Genomic DNA, 21,156 nt, shown 5'->3' with positions numbered 1-21,156 from the left:
GTACTCAACAAGACATATTAAATGTATACGAGTAATATCAAGTTAAATGAGTGCTTATTTAAACAGATCATATTATTAAGTAGATACCCTAATAATGTACCTTACAAAGATAACAGTTTGCCACCACATCAGCTCCTATCCTATATATTGTTCCAATGACCCTGGCTATGCTTTAAAAATACTGCATTAGCAAAGAAAAGTTCTCAACTATAAATAATTGCTATGTTACATAAAACATTTGTTAGCTTGGATGGTTGTGGCAAAGCCCCACAACAGTCTAGTATGAGACACTAGGAATTATTCAGTAAGGTATCAGTTGACATTCAGCTTATAGTACAGCTGTTTCAGAATTTCACATTATGTTTCCAAACTAAGCACTCTGCAGATCTATAACATGCTACACTCATGCATTTAGTGACGTATGTAAAAACTGACACATTTTCTAGTAATATTTGCTACTAAAATCAAGCCAACAATTAAGGTCAAATACGAAGGATGGGAAAGCAGTGCCTGTAAATCCTCAAGGAGCTCCCTTAAGTCCCTGGATATGTTGAACCTGTTATATGTAGATAAAAAGATTCATTTAGAACATAAGGCTATTTGGACTCATGTTTCATCGTCTGGAATCAGGTCAAAAAATAAACTTTTCTGCATATTTGGATCTACTTTTATAACAGAGACAGAAAACAGGCAATTCACCAAAAAATATTACTGAGTGTAATGGCGATTCGGAATAAATATAAATGAAAATAGTACTCCCCTGTTTTATCCTGTTTTCTTATTTTCACAAGATACATTCATATTTCAGGGTAACAAAAAAAGAATGATAAAACACAAAAGCCAATAGTGTAATTCTGTTTACATATTATGTTGTACAAGATACATGTCATGTGACTATCATCTACTTCTAAGAGCTGAAGATTAATGGGGTTGCCCACAACACATATCACTCACAGCTGTGTGCTGGTTCTAGGCATATAATAATATCAATCCCGTGGTATACACCAACGCCTTAAAGTGGAATGGTTATCGGGGTTGCCCCCCACACAAGGCACTTGCAGCTGAACACTGGTCAAACAGGCACATAGCACGTACTTTCACAGACTTCAAAAGACTCCTCCTTTGGTTTCAGATGGTCAAATACGATTTATTCATATATCCAAAGTAGATTTAAAAAGTGTTAAAAAAGCACATTTATTAAAACATCAATAATAAAATTGTCACATGGAACTCATACCCAAAACAGTAGGCTGTTCAGGGGGTCCTTTTCAATGGCAGATGATAATTTGGGATCCCACAATACTGTGAATAGTCCTTCCTTCTCCATTGTGTAGGTCCACAAAAAGGTATGCCAGGAGTTCCCAACGATGCGTCTCAATCCTTTATAGAATATATTTCAAGGCGTAGGGGACCACTGGAAAGATTGACTATAAATACCCTTCATAATTACCAATTACCCAATACAACGTGGGCTTTCAACCCCTTCCTTTGTATAAAGTATTCTCCAATTGCACAAGTCCAGGTATAATATTAAAGAGAATCCAGAGTCTCCAAAGTCCTAATCCCTGCGTGTTTACCAATACTTCCGGTTTCGCCACCTGGAAGTGACGCGATTATTTGCGTCCATATCCTCTGTCTGCTGGGAGGTTGTCATCCACCCAGCATTGATGACGTTGCACCGGAAGTGACATCACTTGCGTGGTCAAAATATTTCAGGCCGGACGATATCACTCCTAATGTAGTACGGTGGCCATTATGTCGGAGTCCAATTCTGGAAATAGCTATTGGAAGTCCAGTTCTGATATTAATAAATATATATAGAAATCCAAGAAATAAAATTCATGTCCCTATGTGACTGAAATAATGAAATAAAACATAATTCATATATTTATAAAAAACATTTAATTTTAAAGTCACTATTGATCCGTCCTGGTGCCAGTGTTCCACACTGATACATAAATTTTATTTCAGTTTTACCAATCAATTTGGTAATATCACTACATCCTTGGTTACCCTTTACTAATTTTATACCAAAAACATTCTTAATACTACCAAATGGCCACTTAAAAAGTGGGAGGCACATATTGAAACTGTTGTAATTCCTACACCATTCACCCGATTTGGATGTAATTACCCTCAAATTAAATCTGAAAGTCTGCAGTTAAAGCACATTTTGTTTGTTTCATTTCAAAACCATTGTGGTGGTGAATAGAGGCCAAAATCTGAAAATTCTGTCAATGTCCCAATATTTATGGACCTGACTGTATATATATTTTATCCAGTATGGTACAAAGTCCAATTTCTGCTGAAAAAAAGAATAAAAAATGTTAATAGCCTAACATTTTTTTGTTGTAGTGCCTTGGATGTTTTTCCAATACAACTACCACATCTATAAAATCCTGTAGATAAAATCTGTCCATGTTTATTCACAGTATCCAAACACGCACTATGCACCAAACAATATTTACTATTGGGAGCCTTTCTATAGATGTAAATGGGCTTCTTTGGGATTAAGGGTCCCAAGATAGGATCCCTTAATAATAGTGAGCAATGCTTCTCCAGGGCATCTTCTAGTTCTCTATGCTGATAATTATATTTTGTTATAAAGGCCCATGTATATTTGTCATCTTTCATTCTTTCATTTTTTTTGTGATGATAATAAGACCTCTGTCTAATGTATGACTTTCATTCAGTTCCTTATCTATTTTTGAAATGTCATAGCCACATGACAAGAAGACATTCTTCATTTCCATAGCTTGCAGTTCGAACACTTGTGTCTCTGTACAATTCCATCTTAGACATTTAAATTGGCCCCCCACTATTGAGTTCAGCCAATTAACATGACAGCTTTCTGTCATAATGTATGACCTAGAGTCCATTTCCTTTCTATAGTTATTAGTATTTTTTTTTGCCTTCCACATAAACCGTAACATCTAAGAAATGAATACAAGTTTTGCTCCTTTCAGAGGACAATTTGATAATACAGTTATTGGTATTTAAGAACTCACAAAGTTCTCTAAAGTCCATTAATCACCCCTCCAAATGAATATTGTCAATATAGCATTACCAGGACACCAGGTTTGCTCCAAATGGGTTGTTGTTCCAGATGTTACTCCCCTCCCATTGCCCCATAAATACATTGGCACAACTCGGAGCAAACCTGGTGTCCATTACAGTACCGATCTTCTGTATGTAAATTATGTCCTTAAACAAAAAATAATTATGTTGCAAGGTGTATGAAATCCCTTTGTAATGAATTTCTGCAGCTTGCTATGCATCTTTGTTTTTCGTAAACATTTGGACATTGCTTCTATACCCTGTGAGTGTTCGATGAGGTTGTACAGAGAGCTAACGTCTGCACTCACCATCCAGGAATCTCCTGTGTCTTTCAAATGTGATCTGAGGATATCTGCCAATGCAAAGTAATATCAGTAATCGTTGCTAAATACAAACAAAGCTTAATTGTAACTAAGAGAAACATAAAGAATGAAATCTTAACTTTCAAGCACCCTTGCTAGATCTATTTTTTTTGCACTGGATCTGTTAGTACTGGTAACTCCTCCTTGGTGCAAGAAAAGGGAAGAAAGTGTGAAGAAGAAAAAAAAACATTATACAGTATCATAAATTCTGGCCCTTAATCCTAAAATGTAACTATGTTTAAAGAGTACAGGAAAATTACGTGTTTGTGATCTAATGATAAAAAATATATATATATATTTTAGCCAGTATGGTACAAAGTCCAATTTCTTCTGAAAAAAAGAATAAAAAATGTGCTTGCATAGATTTTGATTGATGGGTAACAGTTAACCTTTAAATTTAAGGTAAAATATATTACTTAAAAATGTTGTATATAAATATTGTAGTTTAACATTGGAAATATGTTTTACAAAATAATCTTAGTTTAAATTTAAAATAAAAATGTATGATGAGATTAATGAACAATTTATATTTTAAGGTAAATTTTGTCTTTCAATTGTCCCTACCTACCCAAACTCATCTTTTATCTATTACCTATACACTGTTACAAAAATCCAATTTATGATAAATGTAATTTCTTCTTTTTAGGGGAGAATATGGTATGCATGAATACACCGAGGTGAAGACTGTTACTATGAAAATCCCACAGAAGAACTCCTAAGGGCTTGAGGTCCTTCCCCAGTGTGCAAGAATCACAGCAAACTACATCATCTGCTTGTGTAAAAACATATATAAATATATATATTTCATCCTTTCCCCAAGCTACAAATTTTCAGATTTGTTTCAAATAAGTAAATACTATGCTTTTCAAAAAACTCTATCAATAACTAATTTACAATGAGGTATAGTACATTTAAAAAACAAAGAAAACACTCTCCAAATACTTTTCATGCTACAGTCCATTGCAGACTGCAAACTGATGACAGAATTGTATTTAATCTCCATTGCTGATTCCTATTGCCTCTAGAATGACAAATTATCAATTTGGTGCATTGTTTGATTCATTTAAAATACTACAAACAAAAGCTCTGTGAATTAGATTTTTTAAAAATACTTTTTCAACCAAATTGGGGGATAGGTCAACTGCAATCTAACAATCTTGTTCAGTTTTTTAATCTTGCATATTTTTACATAATGATTTAATTAATTTTTACAAGGAACTAAAATAAAAGCAATTGGCCTGTGAATTAAGTTTGCGATAAAGTATTTTGATGACCACTGGCAAATGACTATCGCTTGTTTAGCTTATTTTCTATACATTTACTCTCAAACTTGAATGTGGTGTACTATGCTAAATGGTACTTAATGAACCAACACTGAACAATGCTATGTTATTGTCAAAAATTGATTTCTTTTAAAGAATGGTTATTAGTGAGAAAGTTTGTTTCCTTTCGATGTTTCCCAAGCAATTGTTGTAATAAAGTGCTGTATCTAACTGATAATTAAACTGCATTGCTGATATGAGCGACAATAAAGAACGTGTTTGTCTTTCTTTGTTAATATCAGATTTATTATATTTGCCGTATTACATTTCTAAACATACCATAGATTGAACTAAATGATATTTTGAAGCCATCAACCACAGTTGAAGAAGGCAAGAATGAAACATATACTATTGATGTGCTTTGCTTTTCTGGATTAAAATCACACAATATGTGATGTGAACATATTCAGTGTGCAACATTCATTCAGGGACTTTGAGTTATTCATAAAAAATAGAAAGAAGTTGACACCTGACCATAAAATAGGTGACTCTTTTTGAGCTGACACGAGGCTTTTTTTATGAAGTGGTGGCTTTTTGTAAGCCACCGCTACCTATAGTAAATCAGCATATTGTTCCATAAATGGCTCCCAAAATGGCTTCACACAGAGTCTGTTAATAGAGTTGAAGGGTAATAGTAAATTCCCTGTCACATAAATAGTTAATCATGCAAGTTCCTTACATAGGGGTACTGCTGTAATGTTTAGATTCAAATCTAAATTGGTAAGGTCTTGGACTTTATCCTTATTAGGTGGATGTAGGAATGGATTTACAACTCTTTAGTGGTTCACCAAAATAAACTCTTCATGAGTGGTTCCTGAAAAGTAAATAGAGAACAACAATAGTGAAACATTGTTTAAGAGAAAAGTTACACTTTATTACACCAGAACAATCACATTAAAAAGCCGGAAGCATCGGCAAATGGGTGCTATGGACTCCTTGCCCGCTGTCTGACAGTCCAGTGTCGCGAGACCCAGTTAGTGCTCCCCGGAGTCCGGTGCACTGTGACAGCTTTACACTTTGAAAAAATACTTCTATGCAAATACTTTACATTACCATTTGCACAATTATGGCCCAAAATTGTATATTTATAAAAAGTAAAAAATCATTGTTACATTATTTAATGACAAGGTTTCAATCAGAATACTGCTTGGTGCAGCCAATGGAGACATTGATGCTATTAGAATGAACAAAAGTATCATAGAAAACACAACCTTTGTCTGTCACAACCTAGGTAATCACCCCTTAAATTTGCTAGTTCAACACCTTAAAGATCATTTAAATAACTTACACCATAAAACATTCTCTAGTTTTTACATTTGATGCAATATACAGTAAGGCACACCTCTTCCCCTAAAAATATGCACAATCATATATAAATATGCACATGATGTTGCAAATCAGTATTGGTTTTGCATTTCCACATTTTTGCAACTTCACAATTGATAGTTGGTGATGGTAAATAGATGTGCAGAGTGAGAGAACTAGTGCATCTGCCTTCATGACCTTCATTGGAAGGGCAGTACACAACGTTACCATGAAAATTCCTCAACATACTGATGGCAAAGGTGTCTTTCCCCTACTTACAATGAATGAGAGGTGGTTACCAGAGACAGGGTAAGGTGCAGGTAATAGATAGCTCTAAGAGGGTGATAGGGTGATGAAGGTGAGATGGACAGAAGTGGGACTAGCTGGCTAAGAGGAATGTCAGACAGGAGGAGATTGCAGTACACAAAGTGGGAGATTATGACAGAATGGATAAGAGTTTTGGTAGCATCTACGGTAAGAAAGAGGGTATTTTGACAATATTATAAAGTTACAATGACAAGACTGGCATGTGGGGAATAAAGGCAGTGTGCTTGGCATATTGAGGAAATGGTGGTGTGGTATGACACTGAGGGAGATTTGAGGAGATCTGTTGACTTGAGATGAAGAAACATGATAAATACCTGTATAATATAAAATTCCATGCTTAGTGACACTGGGCCTGATTCAGACCCGCTCGCGAGCGCTGAGCGCACGCAAGCAGGTCGATGTTGCCCAAGTGCGTATGCGCACGACGGAGGCGGCTCCGTCGTGCACATGCGCGAGACCCGAATAACGACGGCCAAGCCGTCGTTATGGGTCTCGCACCAAAGGGGGCATGCTGTTGATGGTGATTGACAGCACGCCCCCTTTGGTGGGCGAGCCGGGGCGTGGCTGCCCAGGCGGAGGCGTTCCCATGGGAACACCTACCGTCTGGGGCCAGCCCCACTGACATCACTAGTGATGTCAGTGGGAGTGCTTTTGGCTCTGATTCAGAGCAAGCGCTCTGTCAGAGCGTCCAGAATGCAAAAGAACAATGTTTGAATTATGTAACAGTACATTGATCTAGATTCATTAATTTCCTTTTATTGCTGTGTTAATGGCAAACTGCCAATTTGCATATATGGAAATGTAAGTATGCTTTATTTGTTTTTTTCCTATATAAAACACTCCAATTTAGTCAATGAAACCCTTCTCCCTTTGACTCACCCCATGTTTACTTTTTCTATGTGAATAAACACAGTATTTGTAGTCTTAACTTATAATTGTTCTCATGTACAGTAGATGAAATTTGCATTAGCGGTGAGCAATGACCCACTTAAAATTTTCAATCCAAGTCTTTTCTCCTGGTGATTGCTAAGAACTAAATGACATCAAAGTTTGTTTATTATAGTATGTCGAAAAGAAATAAAAACTGGACAATTGGCAAAATTTTATTTAATTAAGACAAAAACATATTTTAAATTTATTTAAATATTTAGTGAACAAAAAGTTCTCTCACTCCACCTAGTGTATCAGGCAACAGGAAGGGGGGCCTGAAGTAGTTGAGAAGGGATGGGGTCAAGAGGGCAGGTGAAGGGGGAGGGGAGGAAAGTAGTGAAAGGATCTCAGGTCCAAAGATAGGGGAGAGGGATGACAACGTTAGTTGAAAACATGTAGGGTGAAGGAAAGAAGACTTTGATTGGAGGATACAATAGTCAATTGTAAATTGGGAGGCAAATTCAATTGTAGAGAGAGAGAAGGTGAAACAAAAACGGGTATACGGGAGGGTGAGAGATTAGAGAGTTAAAGAAGATCTGTTTAAGATAGTGAGAATGCAGAAATGTAGGAGAAAATTAATTTATATGGATGGTGTCAGCTGGGAGCATTATTTCCTCCAAAGGCCCTCATTAGAGCTATAGGTTAAAGTGGAATACCATGGTTGAGGATGGGAGATCTTAAGCTAATGGTATCAGCCAGGGCATTAGAGTTGAGGGTTAAGGTGAGTGTGCAGTCATAAAGGGAGATATCCTGCTCAGGCTGGAGAGGTCAGTGAGAGAGGAGATAAGAGTCTAATGAGGAAAAGGTCATGGGCATCAAAATTACTCCTAGTGAGACTAATCTTTGGAGAGGTGAAAGGAGAAGAGGGAGGAAGTTTTTAAAATAGAGAAGTTGGTGGTCGCAGAGATGAAGGGGTAGTTTTTGAATCACAGACAGTGGAGGTAGGAAATGTATAGTTCAAAATAGTATCTTCTATGGTGAGAGGGGTTCAAGGTCCATTGAGAGAGGCCCAATGAAGAAGAGATGACAAAATGTTTAGAAGCAGGAGGGCTAGTGGGATCATCAATCAGAAGTCACCCAGGTTATGGTAGGGGTTGGTGGAGGCGAGAAAACATGATGTCAGGCAAAGTTATCAAGGAATTGGAAGACAGGACCAGGAGCATGATAGCTGTGACAAAATGGAAGTGGATAGGAGGAGAGAGAAGGGAGGAGTGAACCTCAAAGGAAAGAAGGGGTTCATGCTCTGGAAAGGAAGACTTAAATCACATAACATTAATATTAATAATATTTGAATCGAGTTGAATCTAGACTAAAGTCATCTCTAAAAGTTTCAACTGAATGCAGTTTTGTATGAAGAGAAATGTAGGAAAGGAGATATAGGCACTTTATTCCTGATTAAAGTCGACTACAGAAACTGTTCATTTAGCCTTTCATTTTTAGTTAATGTAAAAGAATGTCAGGCGTGTGTGTGTGCGTGCGTATGAACAAGAAGATATCACTTTGTTCCATCATTTAAATAGGTGTAGTTGCATAGATCAAATGATTAGACTAAAGATTAAGATCGGTGTATTATTTAATTTTTCAAATCACATTTTTACAGTAAAGCTGCAGAACTAAATTAGTATAGCATGCTTGTACTTTGAAGTAATTATGCAATTATTCTCAGGATAACCTGTCACTAGTTTCTATATTCATATTTATGTTGTACATTACATTGTGTCTAGTGCACTTTGCATGTATAAACAATAAAATGTTATTCTGCCAAAAGCTTGTAAATTAGCCAGCGTCAGCTACCTAAATGATGAACCTCCATTTTCTTTTAAACATACTGTATTCCTTTGCTTTTACAAGTTACAATATGCATTTGCACAAGCCATGTGTTTCTCACTATACTCCTCATGGCAAATACTGTATTTGGCTGAAAATCAGCATATTTCTGCAACATATTTCCAACTCCTACGCTGTTTGGCTGCAAAAATTATTTAATCATTTGAACACCTGCCACATGTGATTCGTTGACTTAAAGCTCTTCTAATGTTAGTCTAATGTTCTAACTTGTTTCTAAAACAATTATGTTGTGTTTATTTGTATCAATATAGACACAATTTTGTTCTTAAACAATAGAATGTATATAGATTTTTTTGGGGAGAAATGTGCTCATTGGGACTGTGTATGAACTATGGAGAGAAATTTTAATTTTATCTGTTCGTTTTGGTAGGGGCGTATCTACCCATTGGCCAGGATGGCACTCGCCAGGGCTGTCGGTCAAAAGGGGGGCGCTGTCCGTCAGTGCCATCAGCAGCCAATGGGTGGACTACCCTAGGGGCTTGAATTAGCCCCGCTAGTCCCCTTGGCCCCAAAAGTGTAGGGCAGACCGCAGTGAAAGCGGTCTGCCCTACACAGCTGTTTTGGCTCCCCCCGCAGCGGGTGATGTGAGAGATATCATGGCGTCTCTCCCATCCCATAGTGCACAGTGAGAGCGGACCCAGAGGAGTGGACATCGGCAGGAGCGGGGATCAGGTAAGTTGCCTTTTTTTTTTCCTGTGTGTGTTTTTTTTCTGGCATAGCACAGGGGGGGAGTGTAGCTACTAGGGGGCACTGTATAGGGGGTGGCCGCTACTGGGGGCACTTTATGGGAGGGTGGTCACTACTGGGGGCACTGTATAGCGGGGGCCACTACTGGGGGCATGTTATGGGGGAGAATGGCCCCTGCTAGGGGCACTGTATAGGGGAGACTACTACAGGGAGCACTGCATAGAGGGGACTACTACTGGGGGCACTGCATAGAGGGGACTACTACTGGGGGCACTTCCTGAAATGATGGGGGGAGGGGGCGCCAGTCCATTACCTTGCCCGGGGCGCTCAGATTCCTAGATACACCCCTGCATTCCGGCATCACGCAAAAACTACCGGATGAATTTGGATTGCATTTCAATATTGTATTATCTACATGTGACATCATGGAGAGGAGCAATAAAGGAAAACCAGACGCTTGACACTTGGAGCGAGCAATGTGCAGGCTCAAGCCAAAAATGGCTAGATGTATATAAATATAATTTTTTGGGGGAAAATTATCCTCTTAGGTACTGTTTATGACCTATGGAGACAATTTATTTTTTTATCAGCATTTGCCTAGGCTCCTTAAGTCCAAAATGACTATATGTATATGAATATATATATATATATATATATATATATATACACACAATATATACATATATTGTACATTCTGAATGCAAACAGATATATATATATATATATATGTATATATATATATATATAAAAATACATAGATATATATCTCAAGATTTATTTCACAGGAAAATTCAACAGTATATTAAGCACTAATCAGGCAGCTTATCTTGACTCATGAAGTTGCAGTATACATGTCAATCCAGTAGATGGTGGACCAAGATAAATACTACATATCAAATATACATCACAATATTAGATGCCACTACTGTCTTTGTAAAATTAGTTCCAATGAGCAATAACAGACATCCACGAGAGCAAAGCTGCGGGCAAACACTAGTAATATATATATTTATTGCAACTGTGTTGATTTCTTTATATGGGATGTTATATTTACATGAAAGAAAGCTGTCTTGATGACAACAATCAGTAATTAAACAGTTAAGTGGTACACTGATTAAAATAGATGTTATTTATAGTAGAGTTTTGGTTATAATGGAAATGATGAAGACTTTAAAGCTGGGTACACACTGACAGATATATTGGCTGACCAATTGATCTGCCAATATATCTGGTGCCCATCGGCCAGTGTGTACCAGCAATATCTCCGTGAATGATGTAGTTCACAGACATATCGCGTCGGCTGTGCTGCAAGCCTATGGCAGATATATCTGTCCATCGGGCAGGGTGTACAGGCGGTCTGTCGACTGACCATAAAAATGCAGCAGAGGTTATGGGGAGGTGGCGGGACATGCCCCTCAGCCAGCATGACCCGTGGCCAGAAGCAGATGATGGTCGTTCACTGTGTATGAACGACCATCAACTGCAGATATATCTGCATATCACTCAATACCTTAACACAAGTCGGCCTTATGTGGTTCTGCATTGTGTTGCAGAACTAAATTTGGATTTTGCTGTATGAAGAGTTGCACCTCTGTGGCTGAATAGTCCCCATTTGTACATATGGGGCATGATTCAGAGGTGGATGCAGAAATGCCTTGAGCAGTGTATATTGGTAGTCGCCCATATGTCAATACCAATTGGAGCATCCTTAGATGCCGCCATCAGTTGCACCATCGAACCAGCTTTGGTCATCATCATCAAAACCACAGGTCCAATTTTGCAGTTTCTCCAACCATGTATAGCCCCCTATGTGAGCAACTAAGCATCTGTATATGCATCCACTTTCACTGCTATGCCAGTGACACTCCCATAACACGTCCTTTGAACAGACCCTTCCTTGTCTCCTCCCAGTCACTGCCCAGAAACACCCATTACATTTTCAATACTCTTCTCCCTGTGTGCGCCTAACATGATAACTGCAACTCTGCACGGTGACAATTGCGGCACATGCGTGGTGCGACATTGGTATTGCGGACACCTCTGAATCAGGCCCATGGTTTCATAGCCGTCATCACTATCATTGTACACTTGCAAACCTGCACTATCAATAACCTTGCAAAAGATACATGTGACATAATTACGTGTATGCAGAATTCTGCATAGCCATCAATACTGGGTTCTGTGCCCTGTTACCACCCAGTTATAACTCTTCAGCTGAACTTGGAGATGTAGCTGAGCTAAGTATGACACCACATTACCTACAGCAGTAAATATTCAGCTCTGGAGAATAGTGTGAATACACACAAAATACAACAAAAAAATCAACTTGCATTCAAGATTTACCTTTAGTTCCACTGGTCCTGTATAAAGAGAATGGGAATTTGAGAACAAAAGCTGACACAACATGTTGCTGACCTGACTTGACCACTCCTGGACTTGTGCTCTTCTTATGATGGAATACAGCTCTTCCCAGGACACAGTGGAAATAGGAGGAGGTGATGCTTAATAAATAGTTTGTGTATAAAGTAGATTGACTGCTGCAGTGTGAATGAATTAGGTGTTCGAGTTTGTGTAACAAATTAAATTAGCTCCATTGGAGACAATTTGGCATCTTTGTGTATTGCGTACAGTACATACCAACCCTCACACCCCACAATGCTTTTCATACAATGTTTCTTTCCTAGCCTCACATGCCGTATTTGTCAACTAGTAACACAGTTATATACTTTGTTCTGTTCAAAAAATCAACATAGACTGTTTGATTTATTATAGCTTTTATATGTCCGTATTTCATTTTTAGAAATGACAACAGTTATTAATATAGCAGAAAATAAAGGCATACAGAAAATCTGACATGAAAAGATTCACACGCAAAGTTTCATGAAGGGCTCCGTCCTCTGCCCCTCCCTGGTGGTGGCCCTATGGACTTCATATTAAGATTCTGAGAAGAAGAAGTTATTATGAGTTGGTTAGGACTGAGTGGTTTCGTAACAGTCAGACGTGGGCCATTTTTCACGGGTACAGTTTGCATACCAGGCTTAGTACTCATTTCATTGTTTGCATTAGTCGTGAGCAATTTTTCATCTCCTAAGAGAAAACAGTTCAAACATTGAAATTAGATATGTTTTTTTCTTTTATTAATAATACAAATAGCTGTTAGAAATCAACAGTGTTGTGCAATATGTTTATTTAAATTCTGCTATTCCAAAGACCATGAACTACTTTTTGAATTTTTAGACAGTTTAGCAAAAATTTCCCATTCATGAGAATGTTGAAATATGTAACAATTTGCAGCTGTATAAATAACTCATACCCGGTGCCACAAGATCTAGGCAGTGGTAATTAACAGCCAACTAAAATCCAGAATTTGGAGTTTCATACAGTAGATTATAACTAAACAGTAAATTGAACTTCTTACCCCATTTGAGTTTCCACTGCGACTCTGGGCCTGATTCAGAAATGGACGCAAAGCTGAGTCACACTGCGCATAGTAAAGTTTCATTAACAATATCGCTCACAGTGAGGATTTATTCGCAGAATGATTGAAAGGCAGGGACTGCTTGTGGCAGCAATGGTGGGGGAGGTTGCAACTCAAATGCAGGGGTGTTACAATAATTTTTGGGGTGCGTCTCAGCCTGCGACTGATGCCTTAAGTGGTAAAAATTACTCCAGCGTCTCAGTTCCGGCTGACATTCTGCGCGACCATAGGGTTACTCAGATGGCCGATTATCGACTGATCTTCGAAAGATGCTCTGTCTTTGTATGCAGCAGTTTGCCAGTGGGCATCTCAATGCAAATTCCAGTGGTTGCGACATTTGCATATTTGTGTACAGCCGCAGCATACAAATTTGCAACAGTGGTGGCATTAGCGTACATCTCCGAATTAGGCCCTATGATTAAATTTAAACTGAGATTCAGCAATCACGCCTCCATTACATTTAGGTTACACCATTCAGGGTTGGACTGGCCCACTGGGGTACAGGGGAAATCCCTGGTGGGCCCTACTGCCAGAGGGCCCACCCCCTCCTCTCGGTGTCAGTTTAAGACCTCAAATAATACATTGTCACTCTTTTAGATGGTCAGTTACCTGGTGGAGTAGTACCACTGATCAACATGGGTTAGCCAAGCGTCTGAGTGACTGGCCACACCCCTTAAGCATGGGCCTCTACCCCTCATTACCCCGGTGGGACCTTTATGCCCCAGTCTGACACTGACACCATATGTAATGTTATGGGCACTGTTCTGAGTGGATGTGATATGCTTCCAATAAGTCTCCCCCCCACCAGTGCTGCTATTAACATTGGTTCATCTTAGCTCCGAAATGCTCCAACTTTATTTCCTCATATTAGCAGAACTAGTCAAATCTCCTGCCTCACTACCCGTTCCAGAACCACCTTTCAGCTCCACACTTTTTGACTCCGCAATTGATACATGTCCCATTGATGCTACCAACTATCATTCCACACCACTCCATGTCCCACTAGCTCCTTACATCTCTATAATCCCCTATTTCCCCAGAAATGAAGCACATACAAGCAGGCCCCCCTTTACAATATGCCTCATATTCATATATGAGGCAGCACAGTATTACTGGAACTAAAATGAATGTGGCAGAGAGATTTATAATTGCATCGGTGAAATGCAAAAGGCTATATCTGAAAAATCCACATACTTATATTTTTCAACAAGAGCAACTGGGTGCTGTATACAGTGGTGGCTCAAGGCACGGGCTAGCAGGTCCATCTCGCCTGGAGCACTATAGCCTAAAGGGTGCAGCCCTACGCCCTGCCGGAACATTATTTTAGAGGTGCTCATCACCGCCCGGCTACGGAAAAAAATGGCGTTATTGGAATAAACTCAGGGGGAGGGGGCAGGGGAGGGAAGGGGCGACAGTGTAGCACAGGATGGTGCTGTGCACTGAGAAACCTAGCACTGGCCCTGGCTGTATAGAATGTTCTTTCCAAGTGTCAGTCACCACATACTGTAGTTCTCCAAAGTTCTTAATATCCATAGATAGTACTAGGTTTTAAACATTTGGTCCTGGAAACTTTTGGAATTAATATGACCAGACCAGTAGATACAAGCAAATAGTATCTTCACTGTTTTTACATAGCCCCATTACACTTCTTGTTATTGTCTGCCTAGAACCACCACACAGACTTACTGTACATTATTTTTCTGCTTAGAAAAAGATGTTTTATCTCATCTACATGTGTTTCATTGTACGGACAACTGTACTTCTCAATCTAAAAGCAGACAATTTTGCTTACAAGTATTTCTATGTGACAAGGGTGAGTTAAGTCTACTTGACAGTGATAATGACTGTCATTTACCGCCCAACCCCACAATAATAATACAGGGGGGAGAAGTGGTATCAGCGCACATAACATGCGCTGATAACACTCCACCCCCATATTGCCGGGTCATACATCTCCCCCATTGTGCTTTACTGTAATACTTGTGTGGCATTAAACATGGTAAACATGGTTGTGCCTCAGTTTGTCCAAACTCTTTCTGATTGCAGCCACCAGCCATGGGGAGGAGGGCAGAGGCTCAAATGGAGATGGGGCAGAGGCACAGATGGTGAATGTGGCAGAGAGATAGGTGGGGAAGGAGACAGAGGCACAGTTGGGGAAGGGGGCAGAAGCACAGATGGGGAAGGGGGCTGAAGCACAGATGGGGAGGGGGCAGAAGCACAGATGGGGAAGGGGGCTGAAGCACAGATGGGGAAGGGGGCAGAAGCACAGATGGGGAAGGGAGCTGAAGCACAAATGGGGAAGGGGGCTGAAGCACAGATGGAGAAGGGGCAGAAGCACATATGGGGAAGGGGGCAGAAGCACATATGGGGAAGGGGGCTGAAGCATAGATGGGGAAGGGGGCAGAAGCACAGATGGGGAAGGGAGCTGAAGCACAGATGGGGAAGGGATCTGAAGCACAGATGCGGAAGTGGCCAGATGCACAGATGGGGTAGGGGGCAGAAACACAGAAGGGAAGGGGGCAGAAGCACAGATGGGGGAAGGGGGCAAAAGCACAGATGGGGAAGGGGGAAGAAGCACAGATGGGGAAGGGTTTGGAAGCACAAATTGGAAAGGGGGAAGAAGCACAGATGGGAAGGGGGAAGTACAGAGAAGGTAATGGGTCAGAAGCACAGATGGGGACGGGAGCATAAGCACAGATGGGGAAGGGGTCAGAAACACACATGGGAAAGAGGACTGAAGCACAGATGTGGAATTGGGAATAAGCACATAAATATAAGCACTGTGACTTGGCGCAGAGTTGAGTTGTCATTTGCGTTAAAAAAATAAATAAATTGTACAACTTGTGTGTGCTGTACCCCACTGCGTTTAAATAAATATAAGTGCTACGACTCTGCAGTGTGACTTGTTTTTTGTGCAAAAAGTTCATTATTTGTAGAACTACTGTGTGCTGTAGGTGCCACTCACTGTGTGACTCGGCTCAGTGTGCATTGTCATTTGTGCAAAAAGTAAACTTTTTTTTGCACAAGTTGTGTGTGTTGTACTCCACTGCTTTGGAATAAAAAAAATAAATTTAATTTATAAACAAATCAATCCTTTCTTCAATTCCCTGCCTTCAACTACATACATACTCCATCTCTCATGGGTCTCTGATCTAGTCCTTGATTAATGAAAACATTCTTGGTTTCTAATATGGGGTTGTCTAGTTTACTAAACTGCCATCCTTTCTGCCACTGCAGTGCCACTCTGTTTTTCTAGATGCGCCATGTTGGATGTTGAAGTGCCACAGCCACTGAAGTCTTCGACATGTGGTTGCTGAATGCCGAAAATGTCAAGAAATTTTTATAGCCACAGACAGCATCTCCTGCATGTCCCTTTAATATTTAAAAAAAAATTCTGGGACTTTGAATGCTTGTTTTTTAACAATATTTTCCACTTCTTTAATCTACTTTTTTATGATTATAACTGATCTCCTCTCCTCCCTTATAAATATGCTTCAAAATAAAAAAAAAATTAAATTTACAAAAGAATCCATCCTTCCTTTGCCTGCCTTCAACTACATACATACTCCATCTCCCTCGTTCCACTGATCTAGTTCTTGATTAATGAAAACATTCTTGGTTTCTAATATAGAGTTTATTAAACTGCCATCCTGTCTGCCACTGCAGTGTCACTGTTTTCTAAATGTGCCATTTTGGAAGTTGAACTACCACATGTTTGTGCCACCCACTGATGTCACTTAGTTTAGTCATCCAGCTAACTCGGTGCAACTTTTTGGACTAAACTGGATGAAAATAATATTGTAAGCTGTGAGGTGGTCAAACTCTACTGGAAATGACTGGTAATTAATGTTATTGTGGTTAATAATACTGTAGTAACAAAAAGGCCCAAATTATGTGATTTTAGTTGTTATTTTTATAATTTAAAAAAAAAAATATAGATTCAAAACTAAAGCCAAAACACATGAGAGCGGTTTTGGCAAAACCAAAACCAGCCGATGACTTAACCAAAATACAGGGGATGGTGCACATCTCTAGTCTCCATTATTGTGCACTGTAGCTACACACACTGCCTCCTTCAGGGAGGAAGAGAAGCAGAGAGCTGGAGGTGGGAAAACATGTGGATTTAAGATGGCAGTAGAGGAGGACCAGAGGCCCTCCAAGACAGCCAAAACAATCCCCTCAATCAACCCCTGATCTGCCAGTGAAGATGTTGTAATGGGAGTGCAGAAAATGGTTTCTGATTTTATAAATGTATCAGGCATTAGACAATGGTCAGACATTAGGCATTAGACAATGGTCAGACATTAGAAGGTGGTCAAACATTGCATAAGGTGTTCTTGACAGAAAGAACCTAAGTAAAGGATAAAGGTCTCTGTGGCCAGACATATTTAATCCTGAGTCAACAATATCTTACCTTCAGTTTATCTAAGTACATACACCATAAAACACAGTTGTTGGTGACATTTCCAACATTCATAATTGAGGCAACAGTGCCCCTTACTGTCTATTAATATATATGTATATTTACAAATGTGACATTTATACTTGTTAAATGCTTATGCATGAGTTTTTCTCCTACTGTATATAAAGCTGTAATTTGTCAGTATACATTCAGCCTATGCTTGATGTTCGAGATCCAGCTCCAAGCTGTTGGAGGAGCTCCTGGGAATGAATGAAATCATTTATGTTCTGAGTAGATGATCTGACAAGCAAGTTAAATGTTTATTATAATTTACTCTCTTTATTTTACTTTGTAGTAAATGTCTTTTTAACTGATATTTGTTTGTGTGGCTTGATTAACGTCTTTGTATCCAAAGAATCTTATCTTGTTCCACCGAGAACAGATGTTAACAAGGCTGATGAGGACCCGCTAGCTTTGATGATCCTAGCTATGAACTGCCATAATTCACAGGCAGAGATTTGCCTGTGAATTAGAAGCACTTCGCCCCTTGTCAGTTCAAGCGTTATCTATCGCCATAACTAGGGGTGTATGACCAGTGTTGCTGCCCCACACCACTTGCTTTTGGCTGGCAGGGTGCCAGCATTGTTCAAACACTCAATAGAGGTACGCTGCTGCCTATACAGCCGATTGGAGCATCCTCAGAATAGTTTTGATAGCGCTGCCAACCCCATCCCCCACTGCTAGATGTGAAATGCTGTGTTACAGTGAAACTGTAAAATAGCATTTAGCATGCAGATATAACCGCAGTCGCAGACAGAATATAGACTTGCCGCATATCATTTTAATCAGCAAAATCTGCTTGTGCATCCTATTTGAATCGTTTTGTGAATAAGAAGCATCTCAAGGGAAAGGGAAAAGTCACACAAAAAGACGCATGGCGCTATTGAGTCGCACGTGTTATGTGTAACGCGAATTGTGGCGCACGGAAGATAGATGTATGTGGACACAACTGTACAGTATATGAACACATTGGTACTTCTCATACACTGGATAGTGTATGTATTACTGTATTAATAATTAACACTATAGATCAGGGGTAGCCAACCCTGGACCTCGAGAGCTAACAACAGTGCATGTTTTCCAGGGTTCCTCACAGAATCACCAGTGAAATAACTAGCTCCACCTGTGGATCTTTTCAAATGTGTTAGTGAGTACTGAAAATACTTGTGCACCAGCTAGGTGGTCTGAAAAATGTGAACTGTTAGTGGCTATCGAGGACTGACGTTTGCTACCCCTGTTATAGATAGTCTATAGCAGTGGCATACCTAGGGTATTTGGAGCTCAGGGCAAGATGAAAAATGCTCCCTCCCTATGTACTAAGCGCAGAAGATACACGCACTAAAAAGCGGGCATGGCCACATGCTACAAGGGGCCACTGAAAAATGAGGGCGTATCAACATGACACACCGCCATTTCTTGTCACTCTGGGAACGTTCCTATCCATTCCTTAATGCCCCCAGTAGTAGTGCCCCTCTTGCAATGCCCACTGTAGTAGTGCCCCTTATGCAATGTCCCCAGTAGTACACCCTTATACAGTGCCCCCAGTAGTGCACTCTTATACAGTGCCCCCAGTAGTGCCCCTTATACAGTGCCCCTAGTAGTGTCCCTTATGCAGTGGCCCCCATATGCATTACCCCTTAGTCAGTGCCCCCAGAAGTGCCCCTATACAGTGCCCCCAGTAGTGGTCCCCCTGTGCCATGCCCCCAGTGGTGATCCCCCTTATGCAGTGCCCCCAGTAGTGGTCCCCCTATGCAATACCCCCAGTATTGTCCCTTATACAGTTCTCCTTATACAGTGCCCCCAGTAGTGGTCCCCCTATGCAGTGCCCCCAGTAGTGGATCCCCTTATACAGTGCCCTCAGTAGTGCCCCTTATACAGTGCCCCCCCTAGTGGTCCCCTCTATGCAATTCTCCCTAGTTGTGATCCCCCACTATGCAGTGCCCCCAGTAGTGGTCCCCCCTATGTAGTGCCCCCAGTAGTGGTTCCCCCTATGCAGTGCCCTTTATACAGTGCCCCTAGTAGTGGTCCCTCCTATGCAGTGCTCCTTAAACAGTGCCCCCAGTAGTGGTCCCCCCTATTCAATGCCCCCAGTAGTGGTCCCTCTTATGCAGTGCCCCTTATACAGTGCCCCCCAGTAGTGCCACTTATACAGTGCCCCCAGTAGTGGTCCCCCCTATGTAGTGCCCCCGGCCAGTAGTACACCTTACATATATAACACACAGACATACACACACAAACCACTTACCTGAATCTCCGCTCCTGCCACGCACACAGCTTTCCGCTCCTCTGTCCTCCCGCTTGGTACTATGGAAGAGACGTCATGACATCTCTCCAATCACACACTGCGGGAGCCAGAAGGCAGAGCTCATGAGTGAGCTCCAGCCTGGCTCCAGCCATGGGTGCAGCAGCTAATGAGAGTCTGTCTGATTCTCACTGGCTGATAAAACAAACACCGCCGCCGGGTAGTACCAATGTACTACCCAGCGCCAGCGGCAGTGTGTTTGTTTTACTGTGTAGTGCAGACTGCACTCAGGGCCTTATTCAGCAAGCAACACAAAGGAGAAAACGCACGCACCTGTCCGCTGCGAGAATATGCTAATCAATGTGTAGGAGGCACAACTGAGATTTCTGAGCACACATTCTCCCACCTCCTGTTAAGATTGCTGTCTCTTCTTGCTGGAAGCTTCTGTCTGGTCTCTCTGATCTGGTGCACCGATGAAGCACTCAGATATACATACACAGGAGACTTGGTAGGAGAAGCTGCTGGTTCTGGGTATGCTCAGCAGTGTACTTTTCTCCTTTATACTACATGTTGTGGCTGCAGCTCTAGTAATATCCTATTATACATGGGTAAGGTAACAAGATCTCTCACGTTTGTAATGTTCTATATTTCATTGTAATTTCTCACCAGACCAGAAAAGATAAACCACTGCTTCCACTCACGGACATTAGACTGCGCCTCATATCATAGTCAAACATTAAGGTGCGTAGTGTAAAGAGATTTCTGTGTCTAAAGGGCACATCAGCAGCTGATATTCATCGCCAGTTTGTCGAGGTGTACGGTGATAACCTCACTCTCACCACATGCCGAATCCTGGTGCTTATTTACCAAGTCTGGCAGCACTGGTCCCCTGTGGCTCCTGTTAGACAGCAGGCGGGAGATCCCTGGCGCCAGCTGCTGTGAAAACAGCTGGGCAGCAGCTTCTGCAGGGTTGCCAGGGGTCTATTCCTGTCCTCTGACTGCAGCAAGCTGACCTGCAGAGGTGGCTCCCATAGCGATGTGTGCGCTGCTCTGTGCAGGATTTAAAGGGCCACGTGCGCCAAAACAGTACCTCATTGGTGGCACTCCTGTGCCACAGTATAGGCTCCCAAACCTTA

The 21,156-nt window shown here is 40.7% G+C and overlaps 2 protein-coding genes across 2 annotated transcripts in view; one reads left to right on the top strand and one right to left on the bottom strand.

Annotated features, from left to right (window-relative positions):
- Positions 1 to 4,965, top strand: part of ALDH1A1 (aldehyde dehydrogenase 1 family member A1) — a 100,222-nt gene extending 95,257 nt beyond the window's left edge. The window contains exon 13 of the mRNA XM_088464072.1: positions 4,066 to 4,965. Coding sequence (XP_088320198.1) covers positions 4,066 to 4,138 — 73 coding nt within the window. The 3' untranslated portion in view covers positions 4,139 to 4,965. The remainder of the gene's footprint in view (positions 1 to 4,065) is intronic.
- A 7,662-nt stretch (positions 4,966 to 12,627) lies between these two features.
- Positions 12,628 to 21,156, bottom strand: part of LOC148442289 (transmembrane channel-like protein 2-A) — a 95,905-nt gene continuing 87,376 nt past the window's right edge. The window contains exon 18 of the mRNA XM_088464079.1: positions 12,628 to 12,925. Coding sequence (XP_088320205.1) covers positions 12,717 to 12,925 — 209 coding nt within the window. The 3' untranslated portion in view covers positions 12,628 to 12,716. The remainder of the gene's footprint in view (positions 12,926 to 21,156) is intronic.

Source organism: Taudactylus pleione, unplaced genomic scaffold, assembly GCF_031769625.1.
Source record: "Taudactylus pleione unplaced genomic scaffold, aTauple2 ptg001573l, whole genome shotgun sequence".
NCBI classification, from domain to species: domain Eukaryota; kingdom Metazoa; phylum Chordata; class Amphibia; order Anura; family Myobatrachidae; genus Taudactylus; species Taudactylus pleione.
The sequence above is the reverse complement of the archived record's forward strand: the minus strand, read 5'-3'. Positions and strand labels throughout refer to the sequence as shown.